This window comes from Stenella coeruleoalba (assembly GCF_951394435.1).
Source record: "Stenella coeruleoalba genome assembly, chromosome: 6".
Lineage (NCBI taxonomy): Eukaryota > Metazoa > Chordata > Mammalia > Artiodactyla > Delphinidae > Stenella > Stenella coeruleoalba.
The window spans coordinates 119,941,467-119,966,463 of record NC_137151.1 but is presented as its reverse complement, the minus strand read 5'-3'; the positions used below and the strand labels follow the sequence as shown (position 1 = coordinate 119,966,463).

The 24,997-nt window shown below is 54.1% G+C and overlaps 1 protein-coding gene across 1 annotated transcript; it reads right to left on the bottom strand.

Moving 5' to 3' along the window:
• Positions 1-10,381: 10,381 nt before the first annotated feature.
• Positions 10,382-23,180, bottom strand: TEX44 (testis expressed 44; the record flags this gene model as incomplete). Its single annotated transcript, XM_079924375.1, is given in 8 exon segments — positions 10,382-11,010; positions 12,593-12,734; positions 22,107-22,243; positions 22,246-22,284; positions 22,287-22,434; positions 22,436-22,923; positions 22,926-22,991; positions 22,994-23,180. Coding segments are annotated over 8 exon segments (1,836 nt in total).
• Between the last annotated feature and the right edge of the window lie 1,817 nt (positions 23,181-24,997).

Genomic DNA, 24,997 nt, shown 5'->3' with positions numbered 1-24,997 from the left:
CTTCACCCTCCCCATTCCCCAGTCCCACCCCAGGGTAACTCCGGGCAGGTGGGGTGTCCTTCCAGACCCTTGTCCATGGATTTGCTACCTAGTTCCAAGATCTGGAGAGAGAAGAACCATCTTTACTCCCACCAAGGCCGCTCTTCTGCCTGTGCTCAGATCTGGATCCTGTAGCCTCCCCGGCAGCCTGCGGCCTCGACCACCCCTGTCTCTTCCCAGCTGCTCTCGCCTCCACAGCCCCTCACTCTGGGCCTCTGTGTGTGCATCTGTGCACACACACGCACACAAATGCACACAGGTGTTCCTCTTCCTGAAAATCATCAACTCTTTCTGGATCCTTACATGCCTTTAAACCCTCTCTCCTTTCAGTCTCCTCCCTCTGGAGCCCAACTGCTTCACCCGATGGGCTCCCTGCCTGAATACTGTACATCACACCTGCAACAGGCTGACCCCAGGCTGCATCCCTCCTGCCGCATCCTCCCGGGGAGGCACTGACCCAGGTCAAGCGGGTGGAGGCTCCTGTCAGCACAGTGCTGTTCATTCCCCTCCCCCATAGGGGCAGAAGTGCTTTGGCCTTGGAAGAGGGCCTGGCCATCCAACATCTGGACTCTCCACTCCCAGGCAAAGCCCTGCGACATGGGCTGGACCTCAAACCTTCCATGGCCTCTTCAGGAGGTGGATGAAGGGGCCGGGAGTGTCTTGGGGAGCTCCTTGTGCAGAGCCTCAGTTCACCTCAGCGGTCACCCTCACACTTCTGTGAGCTTCCAGCAGCTTTTGGGGAGGGAGAGAGCAGCTCCGGACATTCTCTTGGGGTGCATCTCCCCCCAACTCCCTGCACACGTTCTGACAACCAGGCCTTCCAGAAACCCCAGGGCCCACTTGAGATGGGCATACAGCTCGGCCTCACCTGACAAAGTTCCCAAATAGCTCTATCTCCTGTGAAGGGGGAGGGCCAGGAAGACAGGGCTTAGGTCTTATCACCAGTCTCCTAACTTAGCATCATAAAATGAAAACAAACAAAATTTTGAATTACAGAACATCCCCCCAGAAGTGCTGGACTAGTTTCCTATTGCTGCCATACCAAGTTACCATGAATTCAGTGACTTAAAACAACACAGATTTGTTCTCTTACAGCTCCAGAGGTTCAGGAGCCTAAAATTAAGGTGCTGGCAGTGCTGTGTTCTTCTGGAGACTTCAGGGGAGAATCTGTTTTCTTGCTTTTTTCAGCTTCTAGGGACCTTCTTCATTCCTCAGCCCTGGGCCCTTCTTCCATCTTCAGAGCACATCCCACCACCCTCGTCTTCCACTGTCCTGTCCCTTCTTGCTGGCTCTGATGACTCTCCTGCCTCCATCTTATAAGGACCCCTGTGGTTACGTTGGGCCCACTCGGGTAATTCAGGACAATCTCCTTATTGCAAGATCCTCAACTTAATCACATATACAAAGTCCCTTTCACCCTATAGGGCAACATATTCATAGGTTCTGGGGACTAGGACATGGACGGACATCTCTGGGGGCCATTATTCAGCCCACCACAGCTACAAAAACGTAATGTGGATAAACATCTGTATCTACCACCAAGAGTAATATCTTCGTACTTGTTTTCTGGAGCACCTGTGCCAAAGACCTTGGTGGGAGACCTGCGGAGGGGGCGGATGGCATGTGCTATACACACCCTCAGTTTACTAGGACTGCTATGCAGTCCCCAGTACCTCCTGGCAACTGTTTAAAAGAACCCATTTCCCCTCTTCCTCAGCAGCATCTGTTTTTTTTCAGATTTACTCTTTTTTAAAAAATGATTTTTCCTTCCATATTTCCAGTTGCTCTCTTTTGCTCCCAGTCTGCTGTTGAATGTTACGCAGCTGGGACCTTTCCTCCGTCTTGACTGAAGGACCACCCACCCAGGGCCTTCTGTGCTCTGCTCCACCCCCACCCCTTCCCAGATTCCCTCTCTGCGGAGTTTCATCTGCGCCAGCCCTGGAAGAGCCTTTCCCAGGTACGGTCCTGAAGCTCTGCTCTCCCCACCGAGGCAAGGCCGTGGATGTGCAGCGAGGCTCCTGCTGGGAGGAGTGAAGTCTTCTGCATTACTACCCTTCAGCCTAAATGAATGAGGCATGTCCCCAAGGGTATTCTGAAACACATACCTGCCAATGAATGAAAACTGTATCCTGGAAAGCGGCAGGATGGAGGGATAAATCCAATGGCTGACATTTCTTCCCAGGACAAGCCTCATTTCTTTATCAGCCTGTGGCTTTTAGATACCAAATCTCCCTCCCTTCTAGGTTTTTAACCCCGCCCCCCCCGCCCCCGCTTTTAAGATCCAGTGAAACTAGCGGGCTCGCTCACCGCTCACCGAAGGGAGGTCATCTCTGATTACCTGGCCCTCATAATGACCCATCTTTCCTCCTGCCGCTCCCTAAACAGACTGAAATGCCATTGTCCTCAGGGAGCTATCTTAAGCCAAAGAGATTTCTTAGCTACCTGGTTCCAAGCTGACAGTCTTTTGAACTTTGTGTATACCTGTTAGCTGTATATGCCCACTCTGTATATTCCCCTATGCCCGTTGGCGATGGCTTTGCCTGAGATGTATCCCTGGAAAAGATGGGGCCCAGAGGATTGCTTCCCAAGGGGGCTCATCACCTGCTTCACAGGGAACCCAGAGTACTGTCAGCAGAGTCACCCACAACCTCCTGCTACAGAACAACGGCCGGTGGGACGAGGCTAGGGACTCTGATGCCTGCACATTTTAGCATTCGGAATGAGTCCCTTGCTCAGTTCTAAGCATGAGACGGCACGAGAAACTATCCCTTTCCTATAAACTAAGAGTTTGCGCTTCTAATGCTCAACCCTGTGCCCCCTCGTCCGACCACTCCCGGGATTAAGACGGGAGAGGAGGGGTTCACAGAGGCCAGCATGGCAGGCGTCCCATGAGTCACCTTCTGTCACCTGAAGGGTACACAAAACCGTTTCAGCTGTCTATGAGAAGCAGCCTTTCGGAGAATAACCCAGACCAAGAGCCCAGGTGGACACCAGTCCTAATGACAAAGACTGCTGGGAACGCAAAATGCCTGACAGAGGTGCCAGGAGGCAGTGTGACAGGCCAACCACAGAGGAAGCCACCAGAAACCCAGAGTCGAAATCCTCTTCTCGAGAGCTTGTTTAAAAAAAAAAACAAGGGCTTCCCTGGTGGCGCAGGGGTTGAGAGTCCGCCCGCCGATGCAGGGGACACGGGTTCGTGCCCCAGTCCGGGAAGATCCCACATGCTGTGGAGCGGCTGGGCCCGTGAGCCATAGCTGCTGAGCCTGCGCGTCCGGAGCCTGTGCTCCGCAACGGGAGAGGCCACAACGGAAACAAATGTTTCCTAGTGGAGCTCGGAGGGGGTCCTGGGCAGCCACCAAGATGGATCATTTGAGGATGTCGGCCTGGGCTGTCCATGGCTTCTGAAGAGGACCCGGGAAGTTCACGGTCACATACCTGCCTGTGATCTCCCTCATTAGGCTCCGCTCTCCAGGTTTTGTAGATTCCTGAATTCTCTCTGGCTGAGAAATTTGATCATTTGAAGTTTTAAAAGGAGTTAGGTGAAGATTTTTTTTTTTTTCCTGGCAGAGCAGTCTAAATCCTGTCTTGAATTAACTCCTAATTACTCGATTAGAAATTAAGATATTGTTTCTTCAAAACAAAGTTTTTATTCTTCAGAAATGACATTCCACTAATTAGCTTCTTAAAATCACTTACCCCCTAATTTACCCCATGACCCTACATAGTTTTCTGCCACACGCACTTCTCAATGACTCTAGGACAGACCTTCCCAGCCTTTAGTCTTATATGGGGAGCAGGTGGGTCGGAGACACCCATTCCACTGCGGTGCTTGTTATACGTGGCTTCATCTTACTGAGAAGTTGGTTAGGTACAATACAACCTAAGAAGCAAGGTGTAATGTAAGGTAACGTAAGACATCTTTGTGTGCGTCTGGCTGTGTGTTTGAGGATGTGCACATAACTTTACAGTGGCGAGCTGGAGGTGGTTCTCATCCCTCACCAATCGTGTGCACTTCTTCTCAACTCCACATTCACTGACATCACACAGCTTGACGTCAGCGATGGTGGGAGTATTTATACCAGGAAAATTGGCAAATCAGGCCCTTCTGTGGGGTGACCTGGGCGGTGGGGAGAGTAGTGCTTAAAAAATGTTTGGAAGAAACAAGAAACCCAAAATAGTTACCTGTGCAGGGTGGGATTGGAGAGCAAGGGTAGCAGAGAGAGTTTCTTTTTTGCTTTTCGAATTTTTTATCATGTGCATCACTATTTTTTTAAAAGAGAATTTTCTTTCTTTTTTAACAATAAAGACTTCCTACAGTGTTTATTAATCCCATACCATCAGCTGGAAACTGTCTGGGCTGAGCTGTCTGGCTGAGGAAGAGATCAGAGCCTGGAGATGTGTCACCACAGTGGCCTCCGTGGAGCAACGTCCTGGGGAATGGAGGAGAGGCAGGGCCCTGAGGATGGACAGTGTGGAGTGCGCAGTCCTTCTAGAACTTCATGCCAAGTCTGAGAGGGGACCCAAAGTAATGACAGGCCCACAGCCAAGATGTCAGGCCAAAATTCGGGTCATCAAATCCCAAGGATCAGGAAAATGGGTGTGAAGATAGGACACCCCAGATGGTGCAGCTCCAGGGAGGATGGGGGAGGCGGAGACCTGGTAAAAAAGGATACAAGGTTCACAGGAGGAGCTTTTAGATTATGGGGCTGAGGGGCAACTTTTTAGGTCATTCCCAAGACCACTTCTCCTGCAGCTTAAGTTAAAAGGGGACATCAGCTCTGCCCAGGAGGGAAGGAAGGCAAACTGGGGCAGTGAGGAAACAAGTAGAGACAGGTTCCTCGACACCGGGGAAGAGGCTCCCACGGCTCCCTGGGGGAAGCTGCGGTAAACAAGTTCCAGGGAACGAAGCACAGCTCCAGGCGGATTCCAGGAACCTCGTCACACTGCAAAAAGGCCCCTAGAGGCCCTGGTCAGTGTCAGGAGGCGGGGTGGGGGAGTGGACGTTCCCACTGCAGGATTTTGCAGTGGCTTGGAAATTCTGAGCAGAGATAATGGAGGCCCCAGGTGCAAGGATGGGCCACAGGCAGGAAAATCCATCCGAGATGCAGCAAGAGGCAGGACCTGGTGGGCAGCCCTAGAAAAGGCTGGCAGGACCCTGCTGATGGGGGAACTTGAGGCAGCATCCCATCCTTCCCTGAGGGCCGGATACTTGGGAAAGGAGGCTCTCAGGAAACTGAGCACAAGGGGGCCATACATTGACTGCGATGGCCAGGAAATTAGGGGAGGGGCAGTGGGTGGATGGAGTGGGCTGCTCCCCGTGGCAACACCCAAATGCCACCGTCTGTGCCCTCCATGTTCCTGAGACATTTCCAAACTCCACCTGAGAGTGTGGGCAGGCAGCCCCATTTGAAATCTTGTCAAGTAGGGCTGCCACTAGTTACAAGGGAATTGAATATCCCACCTTATAAACACCTAAGTGTGGTAACAAGCAACAAGGACTAACAGGGCCACTACTTGGCCCCCTTTCTTTTTCTATTTTATTTACTTTATTTTATTTAATTAATTTATTTTTGGCTGCGTTGGGTCTTCGTTGCTGCCCACGGGCTTTCTCTAGTTGTGGCGAGAGGGGGCTACTCTTCGTTGCGGTGCGCAGGCTTCTCATTGCAGTGGCTTCTCTTGTTGTGGAGCAAAGGCTCTAGGCATGCAGGCTTCGGTAGTTGTGGCTGCGGGCTCCAGAGAGCAGCCTCAGTATTCGTGGCGCACGGGCTTAGTGCTCCGTGGCATGTGGGATCTTCCCAGACCAGCGCTTGAACCCATGTCCCCTGCATTGGCAGGCGGATTCTTTATTTTTATTTTTTTTTGCGGTATGCGGGCCTCTCACTGCTGTGGCCTCTTCCCGTTGCGGAGCACAGGCTCCGGACACACAGGCTCAGCGGCCATGGCTCATGGGCTCAGCTGCTCCGCGGCATGTGGGATCTTCCCGGACCGGGGCACGAACCCGTGTCCCCTGCATCGGCAGGCGGACTCTCAACCACTGCGCCACCAGGGAAGTCCCTGGCCCCCTTTCTTTTTAACTTGCTGCTAAAGACCTTCATTTTTTATTTTTAAAATTAATTTATTTAATTTTTGACTGTGTTGGGTCATCGTTGCTGTGTGCGGGCTTTCTCTAGTTGCGGCGAGCAGGGGCTACTCTTTGTTGCAGTGTGCGGGCTTCTCACTGCGGTGGCTTCTCTTGTTGTGGAGCACGGGCTTCAGTAGTTGCTGCACCTGGGCTCAGTAGTTGCAGCATGCGGGCCCTAGAGCGCTCAGGCTTCAGTAGTTGTGGCACACGAGCTCAGTAGTTGTGTCTCACGGGCTTTAGAGCGCAGGCCCAGTAGTTGTGGCGCACGGGCTTAGTTGCTCCACGGCATGTGGGATCTTCCTGGACCAGGGCTCGAACCCATGTCCCCTGCATTGAGAGGATTCTCAACCACTGCGTCACCAGGGAAGTCCCTTAAATTTATTTTTAATTAATTTATTTTTTTGGCTGCGCCGTGAGGCTCATGGGATCTTAGTTCTCCGACTAGGGACTCGACCCAGGCCCTCGGCAGTGAGAGCACGGAGTCCTAACCACTGGACCGCCAGGGAATTCCCAAGACCTTCATTTTTTTAGATAAATTAGATGCATAAATCTCTTATCACTGGCACAGGATGTTCCCCACCTCCTTCCATACTGCTGAGAACTGAGCAACCTTAAAATGCTGCTGAACCTACTGATTAATTACCATCAGCCCCAAAAGCCCCACATCAATTACAGGTAAACTAAGTCAGTTTCTGCTGACATTCTCTGTCAACATGCTGAATGTTGAGTTCCCATGGACATCACTAAATCATAATATCCAACAGCTTCAGCTCTCTGGGGGCATATTTCATAGTTAACTCATCCCCCAAAGCCTGTCAAGAGGGGAGGCTGGCAATTCGTCAGGAGATAATCAGAGGAAGACCTGCCTAGCCTTCGTCACTCACTTAACCAACATTGAGACTTGGGGCTGCTGTGTGTTGTGCTGAGCTCTAAGGATGCAGAGAGGGCCTGGCCCTAAGTGGACGAGCGGATGGGCCCATGACAGCCATGCCACCACCAGGCTGTGGGCCCCAAGGACAGCCCTGTGCTGTATTTGTGACTGTATCTCTTGCACCTAACAGGAGGCCTAACACTTAGTAGGTGCTCAATACATAATTAGAAATGAATAATATGACATAATGCCTCTGACAACAAACATTTGGGAAATCAGGAGGAAGCAGTTAATTCTGCTAGGGAACTGAAGAAGGCTTCACAGTAGAGGCCACAGGACCAAGCTGGTCCTTGAGTGTAGGAGTCAACAGGCAGAAAAGGGAGAAGGGCAGTCCAGGAAGAGGGTAGTGAATGGGAGGGCGTGGTGTCCCAGGAGGTCAGGCAGGATGAAGAAGGATCTTGAACTAAAGGTAGGTCCAGACCCTACAGACTCTATGCTCTGGTCATAGATTCTACTGTTCCATAAGACAAATTCTGCTTAGAATCAGGAGCCACGTTGCCTCTTCAGAAACATTACTTTCCTTTTGTCCAGTGGTGGAATCATGCTGGGTTTCCTTTATCACCTTGACTACCGGGAAGCTCCTGAAGTGCTGGGTTCCTTATACTTTTTCGTGCCCCTTAACAGTCCCATGGAGGACTCTTCACCCAGTAGATCATGTGTTAGTTCTCTGTTGCTGTATAACAACATAAACACAAACATAGCATCTTAAGACAGTACATATTTACTATTCAGTTTCTCACAGGAGTCTGAGCTCCTCTGCAGGGCTTCTGTGAAGGTGTTGGCCAGGGCTGAGGTCTCATCTGAGGCTTGATGGGAAGAATCTGCTTGCAAGCTCACGTGGTTGTTGGCAGAATTCAGTTCTTTACAGGTGTCAGTTCTTGCTTGGTGTCAGCTGGTATCTCAGTATCTTACCCTCTCTATAGGCAGTCCACAACATGGCAGCTCACTTCTTCAAAGCCAGCAAGGAAGAAGGTATCCTAGCAAGACGGTTGTTACAATCTTGTGTAACATAATCACATGCACACAATCACACCTCTCATCACCTTCGCCCTATTTTATTGGTTAGAACAAGTCCCACACGTACATGCCGCCCTCCCACATTCAGGGCATGAACCAGGAGGAAGGATTACGGAGCTACCTCCGATCTGTCCACCACAAGTCCTCATCAGATAGTAACCATTCGTTAATTGAACTACACCTTTTGGCAATTAAGGGTGTCATGTCACACAGACATACATACTGTTTTCCCAAGAAGACAGTGAAGTGAGCGTTCGTTCTGCTAAGAATGCTCCCCCTGCCTCCACGGCAGCTCCTACAATGTTGGGCACAGACAAGTTGATAAATATGAAATGACGAAACATTATAGGATTCACATTACTGCTGGAAAGACCTAGACTTTTCCCCCAGCAAGGTGATTGTCTGATTGTCATAAATTTCTCAGTTGACACACATAACTAAAAAAACGCATAAAACAAATTTAACAGCCATAAAGTGGGAACTAGGTCAGACATTACTGTTATGAATGTGGCCCTTCCCTGAAAAAATGTCTCCTAACCCCCAGCAACTATTGTTTTCCCCTACGTTACAGATGAGCTACGTATATTAATACTGTTTCCCGATTCTGTTAGGGCAAAATTTCACTAGCACAGTATGAGAGCCTAGGCTCTGAGGTCAGGTGACCTGGGTTGGCATCAAGTTTAGCCACTGACTGTGTGACCTTGGACAAGTCGCTCAACATCCAATAACAATAGCAAATGTTTGTTTAGTATCTGCTATATGCCAGGCTCTTTACATACATGAAATTAATATAAATTCATTTAACCCATATAACCATTCTGGGGGGTAGGCACCATTATTAACCCCAGATTATAGATGGGAAAACTGAGGGATAATGGTTAAAACCAGGGCCTAAGATTCTCAACCTAAGCAAGAACATGGAGACTGAAGGGTCAGTGGTGGACAAGACAACTGAGGACAAGGGAAAAGCAAACAGAATGCTAGTGCTACAGGATTCTCTTTCTAACCTGCTGTCCCCACTGCCGACCCCCACCAAGGACAGGCAGAAACCCTGTGGTGCAGGGCAAGGGGCTCTGCCTCAGCTTCTGGAACTTTCTGCCAACTCCACAAGGGCAAGGGCGTCTGAGTTAACCCCTGAGCAGGAGGGAGCCCAGGGACCAAGGCTTCCTGGTACCAGGATGACTAGTGGGTAGGGGTGGGCAAAATTCAGCCTCTGACAGTAGAGAAGAGGGGAAGGGGCTGGACAGAGGGAAAGAGCGGGCACCGCTGACAAAGACAAACCTGGAGAAGGCGCCCTTGCAGAACAGCTGGGCTCCCCCTTGCTTAGGAAACAAGAAAATGCACCAGGGAGGGGGGAAAGGAGTTGGCACTCAAAGGACTCTGGGGACGCTCCCTCTGGCTTTGGGCCTCCATGGATCTGGGGGTCCCTTACCCTGCACCCTTCTGCCGCCCTCATCCCCTGATCTTTAGCCATGTGAGGCTGCCTTCTGCGGGGATGTGGGGAGGGGACCAGCCAGGGAGGCCAAAAACCCCACAGAGCCAGACACCCTCTTAATCCAGGACCCCTTCCGCTGCCCAGACGCCCCCTCACCCCTGTACCCCAGCCTGGAGGCCACGCTGGGAGTCTGGCTTCTCTGGCAGGATTTAGCAAGCCTCACTCGGAAGCAAACACCGTGTTTCTTACACTTTTCCCGCCAACATGTCAGGGTAATAGCTGGGAGGCTCCGCTGGTTCGCAGACACATACGAAATGAACGCAGCTCAGTGCAGGATCGGGCTGCAGACACACAGTCCCCACAGGGCACATGGAGACTGTGTGCCTGTCCTCACTCCCTCGAACCCTCCCCCATCTCCCACCTCCCCTTTTCTGCCTATCTCCCCTTCCTTCCGGGGGGCGGGGAGGGGACTCCAGGAGCACAGAGGAGTCCCCCGCGCTCTGGAGCGCGTACTGCCCGCGAGTGTGCCCATTTTCCCGCGGAGGCGGGCGCGTCTCTGCCCGGGAGCGACCGGCGCGCGGTGGGACGGCGATCACACATGGCGACCTCAGGCTGTGACGGACCGTGTGGGCGCCCCTGGGTGCCCCTCTGCGCCGCCTGCCCCTTGGGAGAAATGTGAGGCCCTAACACAAGCTGGAGGCAGAGGCGGCCCGGCTCTGCAGACACATGACCCTCGCCCCCCAACGTGAAGCCGGGGAGGGACTCGGGGCGCCAGGAGCGCCTCAAGAAGCGCGGCAGCGCCAGGGCTGACGGTCAACTTTGAGCCCACATACGGGGCTCATGGGCTGCGGGCCTTGGAGGCGGGGACAGGACGGACGGAGCGGTGGGTCTGGAGAGAGCTCGGCTCCCTGCAGGGGATCTCGGGGTCGCGCGGGGGCCGCAGCTCGGCCGGGGCGCAGGAGGCCGGGGGCGGGGAGGCGGCTCCACAGTGCTCCAGTTGAGCCTTGGAAAAACCCCGGCGCGCGCGAGAGAGGCGGACCAGCTCGCAGGCACGGCTGGGGATGGCGGGAACAAAGACGGCCCGGGGCCGGATGCAGTCATGGAAAAACCCATCGGGGCGCCGAGGCGGGGGCGGGAGCGGGGGCGGCAGGGAGGGGCGGCGCGCGCCCAGCAGCCCTGCCACCTTTGCCGGCCGGCCCGGGCGGGGCTGCTCTCGGACCCCGCCCCGGAGCGCTCCTCGCGGGCGGAGGGGAGGCCCGGGAAAACAGAAAATGCCAGGCGGGAAGGGGAGGCCCGGGGACCGAGAACCAGAAGCGCCCTGGCTCCGGGTGCTGCGCGCCAGCCTGCCAGCCAACACACCCCGTGCTCTCGGCCGGGACGGGAGGGTGGCGAGGCTGGTGCGCGCCGGGTACACGCGGCGCCGCGCACGGCCACTTCGCAGCTGCGGCAGCGGCTGATGGCCGGCCTCTAGGGGGCGCTCACAGACCACCCCCCCCCCACCCGGCAATGGCGCAGACGCGTGTGTGGCGGCTCACACGCTCTGTACACATATGATCACTTACACGCCCGTGCTGCCAGACACGCGAGCTTCCCCAGCTCCCAGGACAGAGGGAAGGAAAGCGTCCTACCGAAGGGGGGGCGGATTAGATGCTCGTTAGGCGGTCTCCAGGGCAGGTGACAGAACCTCAGGAGCTGGGGAAGAGGACCGTAGAAGAAGCCGATGTTAGGGTCCCCCCTTCCCCATACATTAGAGGTGCGTGCCCAGGTCCCGTCTCAGGGCTGGAGTTTCCTTCCCGTTCAGGACGCTTCCCGCCCTATCCTGGTCTTAGGAACCCGCCTGGAGACCGGGAGGCATACTTTTTTTTCCTCTTTAGAAAAGGAAAGTGTTGGCGCAAGTTGGACTCAGTGACTCCTGAGGCCTTTTCCAGTTATGACTTATTATGAAGAAGGAACTGGACCCAGAGGCCATAAAAGGAGTTGGTGGGAGCTGAGAAAAAACCTTGGTGCCTGGTTTGGCCCCAGCCACAGGCCCAAATGTCCACTTGTTTATTTGTGCTTCTGCCTGCTGTGGGGTGCCAGGGGGCAAAAGCTGAGCCCATTGGGTCCCTGGCGTGGAGAGGGGATGTAAAATAGGACATACTTCTGGGGGCCCAGAGCCAGATTCTGGAGCAGAAGAGACCTCAGGTTCTGCCTGAATGGGGAGGCTGCTCGGCTGGGGTGGCAGTTGAGGGTTCTTGAAGGCCAGAGGGCAATGAAGCAGGAGCCCACCACCTCAAAAAGTTCAAGTTCAAGAAGGCTGCCTTTATGAGGCCTGGCTGTTGTAATTGTGGGAATACAGTTGTGGTAGGATTTCTAGTCACCTCTCAGAATACAAGGTCAATAGAAGCAGGTACACCAACGACAGGACAGGGTCAAATGAGCTGGCATCTACCTGTGGTCCCCTTGGGAACTGAGGTTGGAGGCAAATGACCCAGCTCGACCTCTACCTAACTTCCTGGTTTGGGGGATCTTATCTAACATCTTTGGGCCTCAAATTCCTCATCTGTAAAGTGGGGACAAGAGCTTCTCCATAGGGGTGTATTGGGATTGAAAGTGGTATAAGTACCCCTTCCATCTGCCTTCCCTCCTTTCCCAGTTCTCAAAGTCCTGGTGCTTGTTCACTAGGACTCCTTCCAAGTCCTAGTTTCCACAGAGCAGGTGGGGTCCAGTGGGACGAAGGTTGGGGAGCAGCGCCCCCTGGTGGTCGATATCAGGAGCGCTCGGTTATTCCGTGAGGACACATCCGGGCTAACCTGCTTAGTGCCTGACGGTCTCTGGCAAGTTAGAGCCTTCGTGGGCTGATCCTGGGGCTCCACTTAGGGAGGCTTTTCCTTCTTGCCTCAGTTACCCCCTTGAGCAAGCAGAGAGAATTCTGCTTCCCCACATCATCTCCCCTCTCACAGTCCAGCTTCTCCATCTTTAACAGGCTTCTCTCACTTCTGCCCCGGAGGAATCCATTTGGCATTTATACTGTGCTTTACAGCTTACACAGCACTTTGACACACATTACTCGTCCCTGAGGTGTGCCGTTTCTGGGTGGTGACGGCACTAGATGGATAGAGGATGTTGGTTTGGAGCGTGGCTCCAGCATAGCGGCCGATTTGGATCCTGCCTCTTCCGTCCAGCTGTGTAACCAGGGTGACGTTCAAAACCTTGAATAACCAGTGGGACAGTCAGCGACCAATCAGAACAGACCCTGCCCTAAACACCAGGTACAGCCAAATGTGTGTACCTGCTGAAGATTCTGGAATAATCTCAACCGCACGGGGCCTCGGTTTCTCTATCTGCAGTATGGACACAATGATCCTAATAATACCACGTTATAGGGCTGTTGTGGAGACTAAAGTAGTTATTGGCTGTAAAGGGTTGAGAAACCAGTGTCTGGCACATAGAAGGCACGCGAGAGTTAGCTTTATTACTGGTCCCGTCTCAGACTCAGTGACTCAGGGTGATCGCCACTCTTAAGGGAGACTCCCCAGGTGAGCCCTCTATATGCACCCGAGCTCGCCTCCTGCCTCCCTTCCGACTTCCCACACCTCCTCGTCTAGCCCTCTAGTTATTCTACTCGCCAGAAGTGCTTCTCAAACTTTACCATGTATCTGAATTTCTGGGATATCTTGCTAAATTACAGATTATGATTGAGGAGGTGTGCGTGGGGTCTGGGATTGCGTATTTCCTACTAGCTCCCAAGTGCTACTGATGCTGGTCTGAGAAGCAAGACTCCCAGAGATCACTGCAGAAACAGAAGTGTCAGCTGATTGCTATCTGTAAATATTTATTGAGCACCTACTCAGTGCAAGGCCATGCAAGGATCCAAACAGTCCAAGGGCTGGGTTCCAACCTCAAGCAGCAGACACGTTATCTCGCACAACTACAGGTTAAAACTATCAGGCCGAAGGGTTAACATGTGCCCAACAGCAGGCGATGCATGTGGTGAATTCATTCTCTTCACTGTAGCCAGAGGGATGCTTTAAACAGGTGAAGATCTTGGCTTCGGCCAAGGCATTTTCTTTTCTTCAGTAGAGGGGATCTCCAGAGAGGGCTGACAGCTGAGGGTCCTTGTGTCTGCAGCCTGTACTCCCAGCACGGGGGCACCCTACTCCTTCAGGGCTGCAGGGGACCTGGATGGTGCAGCACAGTGCCCACATGGGGGGACTCACTTTGGCAGGAGGGTAGGATTCAGAGAGGCTGGCAGAGGGAGCGGGGAGTCCAGCAGGGGCATTTGCAGGCCCTGATCCCAGGGTGGAGATGAAGCAGAGGGGCTGAGGCAGAAGTTCTCTCCCTTGGTTCCCTGAGGACAGCGTGGGATGAATCATGGGTGTGATGTAGACCTCAGGAGGCCACAAACACATCCTTGACTTTTGTCCTTGTCTACTGTTTTAGTGTTTACCAGTGCCAAATTACCATCAATCAGCTGCTACACTTCATACTTCATCATCATCTTGCTCTTTTCAAGAGCAAGTGTTCTTCAGCTGAAAATAGAGAATCAGACATCCAGCATTTGCAGAAACAAGCATTTCTGGAACTGTTCTGTGGTTTTGGTCCTTTGATAAGAAAGCACTGGGGGACTTCCCTGGTGGCGCAGTGGTTAAGAATCCCCCCGCCAATGCAGGGGATACGGGTTTGAGCCCTGGTCCGGGAAGATCCCACATGCCGCGGAGCAACTAAGCCTGTGTGCCACAACTACTGAGCCTGCGCTCTAGAGCCCGCGAGCCACAACTACTGAAGCCCACGTGCTTAGAGCCCGTGCTCCACAACAAGAGAAGCCGCTGCAATGAGAAGCCTCCGCACCACAACGAAGAGTAGCCCCCGCTCGCTGCAACTAGAGAAAACCTGCACGTGCAGTGAAGACCCAATGCAGCCAAAAATAAATAAGTAAATAAATAAATTTATTTTAAAAAAAAGAAAGCGCTGGGTACATCTCCCCACCCCCACCCCATGTAATATCTTGTGGGCCTCTTTGAGGACCCTCTAGATGCCCACATTGTGTTGAATGGATGGTTAGGACAGTGGTGCTGGAAGCAGCCGGCGGCAGTGTGGGGAGAGGCCAACAGATGGACCATGAGAGAGGGAAGAGATGGGCTGTGCCCGGGAAGGAGGCTTGCTTGGTGTCTAGGACACACCAGCTGGCCTGGTTTTGTGAGCCTGCAATCTGTGCAGTCCCACAGGGCTCCCTGCTTGGTTTTATGCTTTGCTGTCCCTGTCCTGACATTCTTAATACTTTTTGAAGAAGGGGCCTTGCATTTTCATTTTGCACTTGGGCCCCATAAATTATGTAGCTGGTTCTGCTCCACAGCTTTGGTTCCTAGGCCCAGGGCCCATTCCCGAGGGGTCATCTGGGACAGACCAGGGAACCTGGGCGGTGGGGAGGTGGGCCTGGGTGAACCCTTGAACAGGTCCTATGTGTGAATCTGGGATCATGGAGCCTGCTTCACCCAGAGGGGAGGAGCGGATGAGGGCTGCAGGCTTTCTCAACTGAGAATCAGGCTGTGGAGGTTCACTGCCCGCGAAAGCCAGCCCTGCGGCTGCTCTTTCAGAGATGCCAGATGCCTCCTGCCCTCTGAGCCCCCAGTCAGCTGTCAGACTGTTGACAAGAGACGTGAAGATTCACAGGGAAGGAGCAGATGCCTCGCTTGCTGGGACGGGCAGAGTGTGCCCTGGCTTCTGGGTCAACAGCTGGTCTGGATGTTGATGCTTGGCCTGTTCTCTGTGGCCTGGGTTCATAAACCCATGGCCCTGAGTGCAGCCTGGCTTGGCCCATTGGACAGGCGGAGGTGGTAGTGTCTCCCTGGAGACAGATTGTGAGAGGCTTGGGTGTTACCCTGTTTTGACGGGTGCCTAACGAAGGAGGAGCCTGAGAGGCCTGGATAGACTGTGTCACTTAAGTCCCAAGACCCAGTTACAGTGCTGAGTTCTGAGGGGTCCCCCAGGCGGGCCTGGGCCAGCTCTCAGGCCCAAATTTAGGTCACTGCTTTATCTTTACACACCTGCTACTCTTTCTGCTCCTGTCGTGCCTTGTCCCTCACCTTCTGCCGCTCCAAGTTTGAACCTTATCCTCTCTCCTCTGTGACTGACGCCACCTGCCTCAGTTTACCCATGTGCTTGTCACTTTCACTCTCTTGCAGTTTACTCTCAGTGGGCAGCACTGGGGCCCGTTCCCTACCTTGTCCCACCGCCCCTCATTTTATTTTTGCATTGTGGCCCCCAAATTATGGAGCCGGTCTGCTGATCGGCTCACCAGGGCTCGAGATCAGAACCTGACAAGGGGTTCTGAGTGCTGGAAGCGTCTCGCAGCTCTGAAAGGGGAGCGAACGTCCACAGTCCCATGGAGAGGCCGCGCTGAGAGCCCGCTGTGTGCCAGTGAGGGTGACAGTGCGGGCCGGGATGCTACAAACAGAAGCGCTTTACTTCAAGGAGTTTACCCAGCAGGGCGTTTATAAGTAGGACAAAGCCTGGCGGTCCAGGGGCCACCCGGGCAGGAGCGGGGGGAAAAAACCCGAGCGGCAGGGAGCGGAGTTGGGGCGTCCGGCTTTGGGCGCACACCCCGCCCCGCCTGGGTCGCCAGTCTCCGAGAGCTGAAAGGGCCTCTGTGTTCCGTCTCCCGCCTGCCCGCGGGCCAGGAGCGCATTTCCTCAGCTGCGCCAGACCCCGGAGGCTCCACAGACCCTCTGGGGACAGACACAAATAGTTCCGGGCCCAGCTGCCTGGTCAGTTACCTTGGGAACCAAACTCAATCGCCTGACGTCACTGGGCCGTTGCGCAGCAACCGGCAAAGACTCTCTCTGCAGCTCTCCCAGTCTCCGCGGTGAGGTAGCCGTCGCCATGGAGACGGCGGGGCTGGGCAGGGCGGTGGATGACCCCGCCCCTCGTCGCCCCTCGCCCTCCTGGCCGCACCCTCCGTTCCGATCCGGTGCTGCTCCTCCCCGCGACGGAAGGGGACCAGCCCCAGACGAGGAAACAACGCCGCCTGGCCTCGGGCCGGCCGGCGAGGGCCCCGTGGCGGCCTGAGTGAGCCCCGCGGCCAGCCGGGGTTTCTCCCCCAGAGAAGGGCCTTTGTTCGCCGTCGCCCATCTGATTGACCCCTTTTTGCTTCGTGTTTCTCACCAGGCGCCAACCTGGGTTCCTGCTCTGGAAACAAGGAGCAAGTGGCAGCACGGGGCGTTTCCATTCCCCTCCCCTCCAGCCGCCTAGGACATCTATCTCAGCCGCGCTAGGCCATCTGCCTTGGCGGAGGACACACTGGGCCCTGCTCACGCCACTCTGCTCCCATCCTTGGTTCCCTCCTCCACTCCTGCGCCTTCCCCTGGCGTCTGTGCTGAGGCATTCACTTCCGTGCCTGCTGTGCTGGGTGCGGTTTGGCCAGGCCACCCCTGGGTGGGGGGAGTGGGGAGGGAGGGACCTACCTGAGCACTTCGCGGAGTTTCTGGCATGGGTGTCCTGGCATGGGTGCCGTTCCGAGGCTGCTGCGTCTCCCTGCCCATCTCCATTTCACACCGTAGCAGATTATAAAGTGCTGAATCCCCAAGTGCAGACTGGGAGATGAGGCCCAGAATCGTTCAGGGACCATCAAAAACTGCATTTGACAAGCACTCATAAAATACAGGTGGTCAGAAACAAAACCACGTGCTTTAGGTGAATCCTATTTTCTCATTGATTGATATTTACAATTCAGAGCTCCAAAGGAATAATTTTCAATCCATGGAGCTGGAGGGAGAACACTTCACAATGCCTCGGATCTTTCCAAAGCACATGGTTAAGGGAAAGTTCTGATTGTGGGCAGAACGTTCACAGGCAAGCTCACATGTAGCGGTGGGCACTGCAGGGCTTAGAACCTGAGACTGGGCTCTGTGTGGTCTTGTGCAAAGAGCTGGTCTCATCCGGAGTGCCAGCCTCGTTTTGTGGGAAAAGTGACTATTATTTACCGGGAGGGCTTTCAGATGCAGGTGCGGAGGGAGGTCAGGGCTGTGCCATCTGCTGTGGGGAACCCAGGCGGGCCAGGAGAGGACACGTTGCCTGGCTCCCTCGTTTTGTCTCTGGGAGGGGTGTGGCTCAGGGTGCCCAGAACTGCCTGCTTAGAGAGGTACCACGGGCACTGGCTGAGGAAAGCCTTTCCAACATGTGATCCAGCCTGGGCCAACCAGAGTCCTTCCCCTTGGGAAATATCAGACTGGAGCAGGGAACCAGACCTTTCCTCTTGGTCTGGAAAGCGCAAGGCTGTGGGCCCAGAGCCTCCAGGAACCTCATTCCCCACGAGAAGCAGAAGCTTGGGGGAGGGGCAGAGTTGCCATGGAGGCAGAGGACATAACAATGGAGGCGTCCTGCTAGCTTTGAGTCCCTGACACCAGGCATCTTGAAAGCCGGTTTCTTCTCAGCCCTTCTCTGCCCAGCCCACCAAATCCATGGGTTTTTGTCACTTTCCGTTAAGAGACTCCTGCCTAATATATAGACAATGGAGGTGTCCTGACAGCTTTGAGTCCCTGACACCAGGCATCTTGAAAGCCGGTTCCTTCTCAGCCCTTCTCTGCCCAGTCCACCAAATCCGTGGGTTTTTGTCACTTTCCGTTAAGAGACTCCTGCCCAATATACAGACAATGCAGAAAACCACAAGGAAGGAAGAACACTAACGTGTCGCATGCCTACTGTTAAATGCTATTTTTTGTTTTTTTATATGCATTCTTGACCAGAGCATCCCTGTGAGGCATTTTGTAGATGAGGAAATGGTCCATCTTCTAGGACTGCAGTGCGCACTTGAGGACTCCACAGGGAGGGCCAGTGCAAGTTCAGTGGATACTGCCCACCCAGAGACTCCTCGGCCAAGCCCTACCCTTGAAGCCACAGTGTTCCTCTGCTATCTCCCAGGACTTGTCGGTTTCCTTCTGTTAGCCATGCCCCAGCCGGGCTCAGAGGTGAGGATGTTGTGCCCGTCCCATGGCTCTTAGGTCAGCCTAAATGTTTCTTTAAGCAGAACCTCTGCTTACTGGCCAATCTCTCAGTGGCAGAACATACAACCAAAACGACTGTTGTTGAGCCTAGAGAAATGCTGGTGGCTGTCAGGTGTTAACCCCAACATATAAACCAGAAGGGGTGCGGAGGCACCAGCTTTGCTGGGGTGAATTTATAACTTGGGTGTGCCTCAATTCTCAACACCAAAGAGTACCCTACACACAGCCACCCTGTTATTCTGACGACCGCTCATTCTTTTTCCCCTTACACACCACCTCTGTCTCTACTGGCTGCCTCTCCCCAATGCTTCAATAGTTGTTCAGTTTTTATTCATCCAACACGGTGGGCTCACAGGGTCGTGATGGGCTGGGTCACCCCCACTTGCTGATTGCTCCTGTGTCTCATGAATTGCTTCCTCTTGCCTATAAAACGGGGCATTTCTCCAAGCTCCTGCCTCTGGGCCTTTGCTTTCTCGCTCTGGCCAGAGCTGAGGTGCACCCACTTCTCTCCAAGTTGGATTCCTCAGCCCTGAGTGCACGGCCCTGACCTTTGGCCCAGGTACAGTAGCACCTGGCTACCTGCAGGTCCCACCTGCAGAGAAGATGCGTTGTCAGGCATATTTGACAACACAATTGTTAATCCCACCGCAAAGAGGAAGGCCAGGAACAAGCAGGGAAATTCCGTTCTTAGTACACAGCTCCATGGAACCCTTCTGTCCTAATAATCACAATGATCGCTGACACTTATATTGCACTCAACTGTGTGCCAGGCACCTTTCCAAACCCCTGACTCATTGAATCCTCACGGCAGCCTGACACCGTAGGTGTATTGTCATTTGACAGATGAGGAAACTGAAACACGGGGGGATGAAAGTAACACAGCTAGAAGGAGGTAGAGCCAGGATTCAAGGTAGCCTGACCCCCAAAGCCATGCTCTTCACAACTCTACTGGCTTTCACACACAAAATGTTGTTGGTCCAGCAGCCCCTCCTGTGGGGAACCCCCATTTCTGGACTGACCCTGGCCTCAGAGGTGGACATGAGGCCCAGGCCAGGTAACGAGGTATTTCAGTCCCACAGCCTCAGTGACTGGTTCAGCAGAGAGCATGGGAGCCAAGCCAGGCCTGGCAGTGTCCTCACCTGGGACTCTCCTGCCAGATCCAGTGGAAACAAGGGCCTCTCTCTTTCCAGGAAGGTGGCTGAGTGCCTGGAAATGGAGCCAGCACAGAGGGGCTGAACTGGAAAAACAGAGCCCTGAGGACACGGCTGAGCCCTGGGTCCAGACACGCCCGCACTTGGCAGTTGTGCTAGTTGGCTCAGCCCTTCCCCTGACCTGGGTTGAGCCTGGTTTCAATCTTTCATTCACCTTTGCAGTCTCAGTATCTAGCAGTGCCTGGCGTATAGTGGCACTTACCTGGTTCAGAAAATATTTGTTGAAAGCATTTGAGGTCCACCCTGGCAGCTCTGTCTCCCACGCGCTGCTCTGGGCTCCAGGCAGGTTGAGCTGCTCAGCCGCCCTCCCCCACCAAGCCCCCATCACGCCTGCCTCGACTTTTGCTGTCCATGCCTCTGTCGGGGACACCATCTCTCCTCTCTTTTTAGGTCTGAGTCAAGGAGGCCCTGATACTGGGATCTGAACTGACCATCTCCCTCCTCTGAATTCTTTGCTTTCACTACATGGGGACAGTTCACGTCTCATCTACAGAAAGTGGCAGCTCCTTGAGGGAAGGGGATAGACACACCTGGTTGTCTTCTCATCCCCTTGGGGCCCGGCATCAGACCTCCTCACAGGAGCCATCTGCCGGGTAGGGGTGGTAGGGTAGTAGACGCATGCCTCTGGGGATCAGGCAGGCGACTCAGTACTGACACAGGCCAGGTAGTTCCCTCTAGAGTAGGCAGCTCAGCTGCCGGTTGCCCAGAAGAAATAAGGCCCCTACGTTTCTCAAGAGAAGCAGAAATCCATGTTTTTATTTGAAATCTCCTGGCTTTTAAACATTAGCAACTAATTCCCAATTTAAGAAACACTGTGTAGGGGGACTTCCCTGGAGGTCCAGTGGTTAAGACTCTGCGCTCCCAATGCAGGGGGCCCAGGTTCGATCCGTGGTCAGGGAACTAGATCCCGCATGCTGCAACTAAAGAGCCCACATGCCGCAACGAAGATCCCGCAAGCGGCGACAAAGATCCTGCGTGCCGCAACTAAGACCCGGCGCAGCCAAATAAATATATCAATAAATATTAAAAAGAAAAGAAACACTGTGTAGGGCAAATCCATCAGTGGGCTGGCTTCAGCCAAGGTCTCCCATTTGGAGACGCTGCTGGGAATGAGGGATGGATGAATGAAGGAATCCACAGCCAGGGCTGCAGCATGAAGGTGTGTGGGTTGTGATCTGTATAAGGCACCCAGCCAAGGGCAGGGGTCGGGGCTGATGTCCAGCCAGATCTTTACTCACCAAGTCATGTGGCCGGCATGGCACTGTGTCCAGCCAGAGGGTGGGCTGCTGGCTTTCCACAACTCCTGAAGCCCGCATGCCCTAGAGCCCCTGTGCCACAACTACTGAACCCATGCGCTGCAACTACGGAAGCCCATGTGTCTAGAGCCCGTGCTCCGAAACAAGAGAAGCCACCGCAATGAGAAGCTCGCACACCGCAACGAAGAGTAACCCCTGCTCGTCACAACTAGAGGAAGCCATGCACAGCAACAAAGACCCAACACAGCCAAAAAAAAAAAAAAAAACCACGGAAAGAGACCCGGGTCTAGGGTGACCAACTTATCCTGGTTTTTGCCTGGGGTTTTCTTGGTTTTAAATCTGAAAGTCCCATATCCCAGGAACCCCAGGCAAACCGGGGTGGTTGGTCACCCTACATAGATCCCTGAATCCCCCTGTGTCCCCAGCCTGCTGGAGGATAATAATCATGGCAGCTGAAGTATGTGAGCTTCCTAAGTGCCAGACATCATGCCTTAGGACCTGTGTTGTTTCCCTTACATCCCATAACGTCTTCATGGTGTGGGCTCGTTATTTGTTCTACAGAGGAGAGTTGCAGGTTCAGAGGGTGAAGGGATTGGCCCGTGGCCAGTTGCCACGCTGAGGTCTGAGCCCACACTGGTCTCATTCCCGGCTCTCAACCCCACACTCTCAGTCCCACGATCAGAAAGCCTGGCTGGGTGTCCTGAGCCTGCTAAGCCAGTAGGCCCTGGGGAAGGACCAGATCTTACTTCCTCAGAAATGCACTTACCTGGTTAGAGGTCCAGCCAAGATCAATGTTTTCAGGTCTGAGCCCTGCAATGCCTGGCCTCCCAGGCCTGCCCAGGCCCTTCTCTTTCTGCACTTTGGCCCCCAGCCCATGAATGGGACAACCCGAGAAGCCCTCAGGGGACACCTTTCTGTTTCCAGAACACCCTAGCCCCCTCCTGTCCCTCCACCCTGTGTCTGCTGCACAGACAAGGTATGAGGCTGGCGCTTGGAAAATAAACGCTCGCCGGTGAGTTATTGCCCGGTCTGGGGAGAGCCGTCCAGGGTAGGGATGCGTGAGAGAGTAGGGCATGTGTGCTCCCGGGGTCTCGGGAGGCTGCCGAGCGTGGGGCCTTGTCCAAGTTGGGGCTGGCATGGGCCTGGCGTGGGGCGAGGTGGCTGGTCAGGTGGTGCATGGCCGAGAGGATGACCTCTACGGTCCTCCGCTCCACCGGTTCCAGCATGTGGGTGACGGAGTGCAGGGCCGACTGGTCCCCACTGCCCGCCCGGAGGGTGAGGCAGAGCTGGCACTCCCAGGATGCTGGAGATGGAGTGCAGGCTGGGCCCCGTGTTGTGCAGCAGGCCTGTCACGGAGCCGTGGCCGGAGGCCAGGGTGCCCGTGGCCATGCCCATGGCAGTTTCAGACCACGCCAGGATGTCTGCCAGGGAGCTGATGGACCCCCTCACCCCCGCCCAGCAAGCTGGTCATGGAGCGCATGTAGTTGTTCTCACTGGCCGTGGAGTCCAGGGGCCTCCTCTCCACGGCTGCCACTCCGGGGCCCGGCGAGGCAGGGGCTGATGGCAAAGCATCGGTGCCAGGGTTCAAGGCCTCCTGACCCTCAGGTTTCTCCTCAACAGCTTCAGCAGTGTCAGCAGCCCGAGCGTCAAGCTGGTCATTGGCATCTGCTGTGCTCATGACGGGCTGAGCCTCCGCATTTGGCGGGGACTGTACCGCAGCGCTTGGGGTAGATGGAGCTAGTTCCTGTTCCCTGTCTGGGACGCCTGCCGCTTGTGGTGTCTCTTCCTTAATCAGGGAGTAAAGTTGGAAAATCTGAGGATTCTGAGCCGTACTCGACTCTTGCACCAGCTCTTTCTGCACGAGGTTCTGGAAGCCCGTGGACCTTCTCAGGGCACCTGGGGCCAGGGAGGCAAGCAGGGCTGTGGGCTCCTGGGCTCCTGGGCATGCCCCGCGGCAGCCTCACGCTTGTCCTTGTCCCCAGACGCTGACGTGGCCCCAAGGTGGCTGGCTTGGAAGCCTGACCTACATCCTGCTGTTCAGCGGATGCTGCAGTGTCGTGAGCCGTTGGGACATCTGCAAGGAGGGGGACCTGGCTTGGGGACCGCACTGTTGGGATGTCTGTACACCTGCTGTCACCATGTGTGGGGATGCTGGAGGCTCTGGCCTCTCCCGAGGGCGTGGTGGTCATCTAGGCCCTCTGTCACTTGTGCTGGTTGAGGGAGTGGCCATGGCCCCACTGGGCTGAGTTGTCCAGGTGGTGAGGTTACAGGGGGCTGTTGAAGCTGGCGATGTCACAGGCACCTGCAGAGCAAGGGTCCTGAGCCTCCGGAGAGGCTGCCCTAGCAGGCTGAGTCTATGGGACCATTCGTAGCCAAGTCTGCGGGTATCTAAGGAGAGAGAGGCAAACGTCTTGGAAAAGCATGGAGGTTATATACAGGTGCAGGGCCCACAAGGAATCCGGATGGCTGTGACTCTGATGAAAGAGAATGGGCTGCGGGTGTTGATTTATAATAACTGTTATAAGGGACCACTCCCAGCACCTCTCTGTCCACGCTGGTGACTGATTTGGCCAGTCTTTCTGCAGAGACAGTTTCGCAGCCGTGGTGAGTAGGAACAAGTGAAGGCTAAGGGCCTGGGCAGCTCCCAGCCCTGACTGTCTTTGGTTGTGGGGAGTTACAGACTGAATGTTTGTGTCCCACCCCAAAATTTATGTGTTGAAAGCTAATCCGCAACGAAATAGTATTTGGAGGTGGGGCCTTTGGGAAGTGATTAAGTCATGAGGGTAGAGCCCTCATGAATGGGATTAACACCCTTATAAAAGGGACAGCACAGAGCTCCCCGGCCCCCTCCTCCATGTGAAATGCAGCGAGAAGACTGCTATCTATTAACCAGGAAGCAGGTCCTCACTGGACACTGACTCTGCAGCCCAAATGAGCTAAGACAGAGTTTTACCCTGTGACTCAGGATAAACAGTCTCCATCTTCTCCCTGTTTAACTAGGCTGGGAGGGCAGAGAACAACAAAAGATCTGTAAACCCTCGAGTATTCTTTGGAAACCCGTAGACCCAGATAAACCTACTTGCGCTCCTCGTTAAGAAGGTGGTTGGAGTGAAGTTTCTAGTCTGTTGTGTCTGTGCTTCCCTTGGGGGTTATCAGCTAACATTTCGTGCCTGCTTATCATGGGCTGGAGAAGGAGCTAAACATCTAATCCTTCCAGCTACCCCGTCGTCTCTAGGTAGGTGCGGATCCACTATTATATCCACTTTATACACGGGGACGCTTAGCCTCGGAGGGAATAAGTGACTTATTCAAAGGCACACTATTAATAAGCACTGAATCTGGGATTTGAACGTTGTCTGGCTTCAGAAGTCAAGCTCTCCAGCACTATTTTACACCCAGAAGGGATATTAAAATATTGAATGACTGGCGTGCTAAGGATACTGGCTAATGCAGAGAGAGGCCTGCCATAATCCCGCCACATCAGTAGGTAACAGTTGCTGTCGCTTCTCCCAGCACCAGGCTCGATGCTCAATAAGGATTTCTTCTCCCCATGTATGCTCTGTGGCCATCTCAGAGGTCACAGGGCAAACCCAATTTTGTTGGGGTGGGACAACCCTGTACTTTGTGAAAGAATCATGGAGAAGACTGCTCGTTGCTCATTTGAGTAGCCCTTCTTCTTTAGGATCAGAAACCCAGTTTTATTCAGGGTGGTTATGTGCTTTGACAAAGAATATACTTCCCAGTCTCTCTTGCAGCTAGGTAAGATCTTCTGGCCAATGAGATGTAAGCAGAAAGTATTGAGAGGAACTTTAGAAAGGGTCCTTCAAAGATCAGAACACCTTTTTGCTCTTTCCCCTTTGTCATCCTGTTATCAAGAATGTGAAGGCTGGAGCACCAGCAGCCATCTCGATACATGAGGTAACCTTGAGGTTTCAGGGACACACGAAGTGCACACAATTTGTGGAGCACAAAGATAGAAGGGATCTGGGCCCCGTGGTTAGAGATG